The sequence below is a fragment of the Hakea prostrata genome, chromosome 3 (genome assembly GCF_041222555.1).
Source record: "Hakea prostrata isolate BN-2017 chromosome 3, UWA_Hpros_2, whole genome shotgun sequence".
In the NCBI taxonomy this organism is placed as follows: domain Eukaryota; kingdom Viridiplantae; phylum Streptophyta; class Magnoliopsida; order Proteales; family Proteaceae; genus Hakea; species Hakea prostrata.
Window position 1 is genome coordinate 54,586,336 of NC_142602.1, and position 4,944 is coordinate 54,591,279.

Consider the following 4,944-nt stretch of genomic DNA (forward strand, 5'->3'; position numbering starts at 1 on the left):
TAAGTTTTATTTCTTTGTAGAAAAAAAGTTTTTGATTTTAAACACTCAACACAAAAGACTTGGAGATAACTTAATGCTTATATGTGTTCACATACTCTTGATAAATTTCACATATCAATAAGATACTCAAAACATACCGTTAATAAAACCAAACCGAAACCGTTAGTAAACCCAATTCTAAACCGTTAGCTCAAACCTTTATTCTTTGAACACAAACCCCATAATTCCGAAACCGCTCTGCGGTTATTTTCTTAATGGATCATCGTGATAAGGCATGTAAGTGTTTTTCAATGGCTACCGTTAGACCAAGACAACCTTCCCCAAGAAAACCCGAACCATTGACACCCGTGAACATTATCTTAATAATGTGGTGAGATTAGCAAAGCCAGCTAAAACCTGTCTTAGCAATAAAAGCTCAAACGCTGTGTTTAGTCCACTTAGGGAGTTGTCATGTCATACTCAAACTTTATTTATGAAAAAAATACAAAATATTTGGTTCCATGCAGGAAAGAGCAAGGAAGCTTCCTAAGGTTGCGACAGATTAGAACTTCAAATTGACATAATTTTATCCAAACTCTCGGCTGATTTAGAATTTCTGAAATTGAAAACAACATTCCTGGGAAGATCGAAAACAGCAGATGAAGAAACAGATTCGTCCTTAACGATGGATTCTTCCCCGAGAACAGCAATAAAGCCCATACAAGAAATCTGAAAATCTATAATTATTTCCTCCTAATTTACAGAATAAGGTAAAATTTGAACCAAGAACACAAACTACAACGAAAAACCCATGAACCTAAGCCAGGGAGCAGCGATTTTCGAAATCTTTTCAGCCTGATTCGAACAAGAAGACGATGAACAAGAAGGCACATCCACTGCAGCTTGTTCTTTTGATTTCTTGAGGCACAAGAAGAAATTCCTGGAGCCCAGTTCTTTCAGCTTCTCCTCCCTATCTAGACCTGTTCCAAATCATTATAACCAAATCAGAAATTGATCCAGAATCAAAATTCAGAGCAAAAAACCCAGAATTCAACTTCTTTTAGAATTACTTTCTAAGCTGAACTGAGAATAATGGAGATCGAAGTCTGCTGGGTTCGTCGAGGATAGAAAAGGCCGTCTTGCCTCCTTAACGTACAACTTCACCGCCGCCGTAATCAGGTCTCCGACAGTCGATTCCGGCGACATCAACACCTGTACAGCTCCCAAGATCCTCTGTATCGTTACATTCAACAGCAACTTCGTCAGTTTGGCCGGCGTCACTCGTGAGATTTCAGGCAATTTTCCGGCAGAAAGCAGATCCGGTACAGTCTTTGGGCGGCGAATTTCAGTCTCAACCAGATGGGCTCGTCCATGAAACGAAGCTGCCCTGTTTCCCAATTTTTTGTGCCTACCGTTCTCTTCGATTCCTCTTCGGTGCCCATTCTTGGAGGGGCTCGGCATGATCTCTCTGTCTCTCTCTGTACGTTTTGTGAACTGGGTATCTGAAAAGATCACCTCAAGCGGCGGTAACGGTAGAATCTGACATGGGGGAAGCCGAGAGCAGGGGAAGAGCTTAGGCTCTCTGGTTCCCCGTTGTTCACAGCGATCATAACCAGAATTAGAGAGGTGTTAAGAGATAAGGTAAAGATAAGGGTTGAAGGTGGAAGGTGGAAGGAGGAAGGAGAAGAGAAGATGGGTTTTGTTTATATGAACATCTTCTGCAGCAATTCTCTTGTTCGGGGTGGTGATGGATGAAGCTGGGGGAGGTGAATTTATGGGTGTGGAGGTAGGAGAAGACAAAAGTAGCAATGTAGGACCTGTGAAGAACTGCTGATAACATTAATCATTTTTGTCGACTCGGTTACTCAACCTGGATATTTGCAGCTGAATGGTGGTCTTGGGTTTAAAAAAATTGGGGGTGGGGATGGCATCTTTTAAATTATGGGCAACTAGCAAGCTTCCAATGATCAATCACAAAATCCACAATATTATTAAATTAGGTTCAGATTCTTTGAACTTGGATCATCTACACCTAGGTGCAAGTTTGGCCCTGGCGGCCTGACCCGCCGCCCTAAGCTCGCCCTGAGCCCAAATAGGACTTGGGCTAAACATTTTGGCCCTAAGGACGGGATAGAGCTAAAATCCTCTGACCCTGAACTAAGGGCGGGATAGAGCCTGGGATTACTTTCTGGCCCACCCAGTTTAGCCCAGCTCGTCCTTGATTTTGACCCTGCTCTTGGCCTTGATTCTGGTCCCAATTTTGGCTCTAATTCTGGCCCTGATCTTGGACATAATTTGAGTCTGGACCCTCCACCCATATGGAGAAGAATTAATTCTAATCCACATAAGTGAATACTTGAAACGTGTCAAATTTTAAAAGCATGGTCATGTTTTGTAGAATATTAATAAAAATAAATTATATCTTCATTATCAATGTAGTAAGCATTCATATGATTTTGGCCCTGATCTTGACTTTAATTTGACTCTAGTCTTAATGATAATTTAACTCTGATCATGTACAAGATTTTTACCCTAATCTTCATATTAACATTGATATAACTGTAAGTCTCGATTTTGACCTTTAGTTATTTTGATCATATTAGACTATGAAGTTCACTTTTTATATTATTTTTAAGGTAATTTTTATTTTTTGAACTAAGTCATTTTTAGTTTCAAAACACATTGACTTTTTTTTTTTTCTTGATTAAGGTGAGATAATACATTATAAATAATAAATACTAGTATATAGAGAATTAATATCTAACAAATCTACACCCCAACTTCTCATCATGAATATTGACATCTTTCTTTTGCCTCCAATGTGATGTTTTAGAAAACTTAATGAGGATAGATAGTTGTGTTGGTAACTAAAATATTATTTTCTTTAACTACGAAAAAAATACCAATTCTAAATTATCGTTGATTTACTTGTTAGTAATGTATCAAATATGGATTTTATTTTTTTATTTATTAAATAAAGATATCAATGAGAGAGGTTTTCAATTTCTATCATCAAAGTATGGGAGAACTTTTCAATTTCCATCACCAAAGCAATGGGAGACTTTCAGAGCTCAATATAGAATTATGGAATGTGAATTTATTTATGTTTAAAGCAACACTATCAATTTATTGATTATTTTATTATTTTTTAGGAGCTTGAATCATCTTATATTTCTATGAATTTTATTTTTAATTTACTTGTGATACTTTTATGTATTTTTTATTTTTAATAAACTTAAATTTGATATTATAAGTTCAAGGATATGATCAATTAAGGCTAGGGACAAGGCCAAGATAGGCTCAATCAAGGTCAATCAAGGTCAGGACCAAGGCCAATCAGGCCAATCCATCCCGATCAGGCCCAATTAGTGCCAATTAGGGCAGGAATGAGCTTGGCTTGGCCCTATAGGGCTTAGGGCTAGGCACATTAATCATTGGCCCTAAACTAGGGTCAGGGCGGGAATGGGCTTAGATCAGAACATATAGGGCTGGGCTTGGGATTGAAAAAGCCGAGCCGAGCCGAGCCCTGTTGCAGCCCTATCTCCACCCGACCAACTCGTACAATCACACACCCACAATCACACTAGTTTAGGACCCACATTGTCCTATCCTAACACAGGCAGGCCTGTGAGTGTGGGTCCACCACTTAAGTTAGCGTGAGTGTATGGAAAGATAGAGGATCCAGACTTGAATTCTCTCTCCACCCAATAGTGAGTCTAGTACACATCATTTGCAACTTTGCAATCACAAAGGTGTGAAATTATACAAAGGTTTAGATTCAAATTTGAAAATTTAATCATCCAATCTTGTCGAATTTAGCTAAAAACACTTGGATGTTATACTTGCTTGCCTGAAAGATGGCTTGAAACATTTGTAAATTTGTGGCTATTCCAATTTCACAAGGGTGATTAGCGAGGCTAGTTAATTTCTCTATCGTCCAAGATACGTAGAGGGTAACTGATATTCCAAAACTAACTCTCGCATTTCCTACTGTATATTCATGAGAGGGGGTGATGCGTCCAAAATCTGCTCAGCCCTTAGATCTCTGATGGATGACCTGCAAAAACAATCGTCAGATGTGGCCCGACCGCCGGGGTCGGGAGTCCACCTCAGAAGGCTAAGTCAGCTGATGAACTGATCACAAAAGGCTCTGCTTGAGCGCTGAGCAAAAGTATGAATACGAATAGTAAGAATACGATTCAGATACCTCTCTTTAAAGTAGGTTGTGTTTTTATAGGGTTTACCCTCGAATCTCCTTCGTTGGATTTACTTGAACCTTCTTCGGGTGGCCATCCAATCTTAACGATTAGATCCGTTTGCGATAAGATAATGGATAACTGCACGATCATAGTGTGGCAGTTACCCAAGTAAGCACAATCGATTGCTCCCGTAGATTCCATTTAACCGTCTGCTTGACGATCCGTTGGCTCCGATTATCACAGATTCGGGTGTGCTTGTTGACTGAGTCAGTTTACTTCCTTAGCAAGTTAGCTCTTAAAACCAGCCCGCTCGGATGAGAGTCGGTTCCTTTCTTCCTGACCAGGGTCGAGGATCGAACCACAAGCGGACCCAGTTCGATTATGATTTCTCCCGTATCACGAGCCCCCTAGACCAAGCGTTCGGGCAATTCCAAGGGCTTGGTTTGAACTGGACCCATTTGTCGAACGAGGTTCTGCATAATCCTTTGCTCATTAAATGTCATATCGTATTTAATGCAGTTGCATCTCTTTTTCATTGAGTTTCGTGAATGTCTTCATTCTCTACGGTGGTGATGCCACGTGTCCTCTGTAGCCGAAATCATCATTGCCCACGAAATCAAAACGACGGTTTCTCCAAACGCCCGTTCTGATTCAAACTTTTTTGAAACGTCTTCCGATCGTGATTGTTGATGCTGGAATTATCTTGACCGTACACGTCTTCAATCATCTGTGTGCTTAAAAGCGATTTGTTGTCTTTATATATTTC

General features: G+C 39.8%; 1 protein-coding gene across 1 annotated transcript; it reads right to left on the reverse strand.

The window, feature by feature from the left end:
- Positions 1-377: 377 nt before the first annotated feature.
- LOC149022512 (uncharacterized) lies at positions 378-1,867 on the reverse strand. The gene is made up of 2 exons (XM_089147295.1): positions 1,050-1,867; positions 378-959 (listed from the first exon to the last, which is right to left on the reverse strand). Exons 1-2 carry the CDS (start codon positions 1,438-1,440, stop codon positions 775-777), a joined length of 576 nt encoding a protein of 191 aa, XP_089003421.1. The 5' UTR covers positions 1,441-1,867; the 3' UTR covers positions 378-774.
- Positions 1,868-4,944: the final 3,077 nt, after the last annotated feature.

What these genes read in the sequence shown, in the direction of transcription:
- LOC149022512 (XM_089147295.1), bottom strand. Translation starts at nt 1,440, where the DNA reads ATGCCGAGCCCCTCCAAGAATGGGCACCGAAGAGGAATCGAAGAGAAC. An exon ending in TTCTCAGTTCAGCTTAGAAA is followed by an intron (nt 960 to 1,049) that starts GTAATTCTAAAA and finishes GATTTGGAACAG; the next exon opens with GTCTAGATAGGGAGGAGAAG.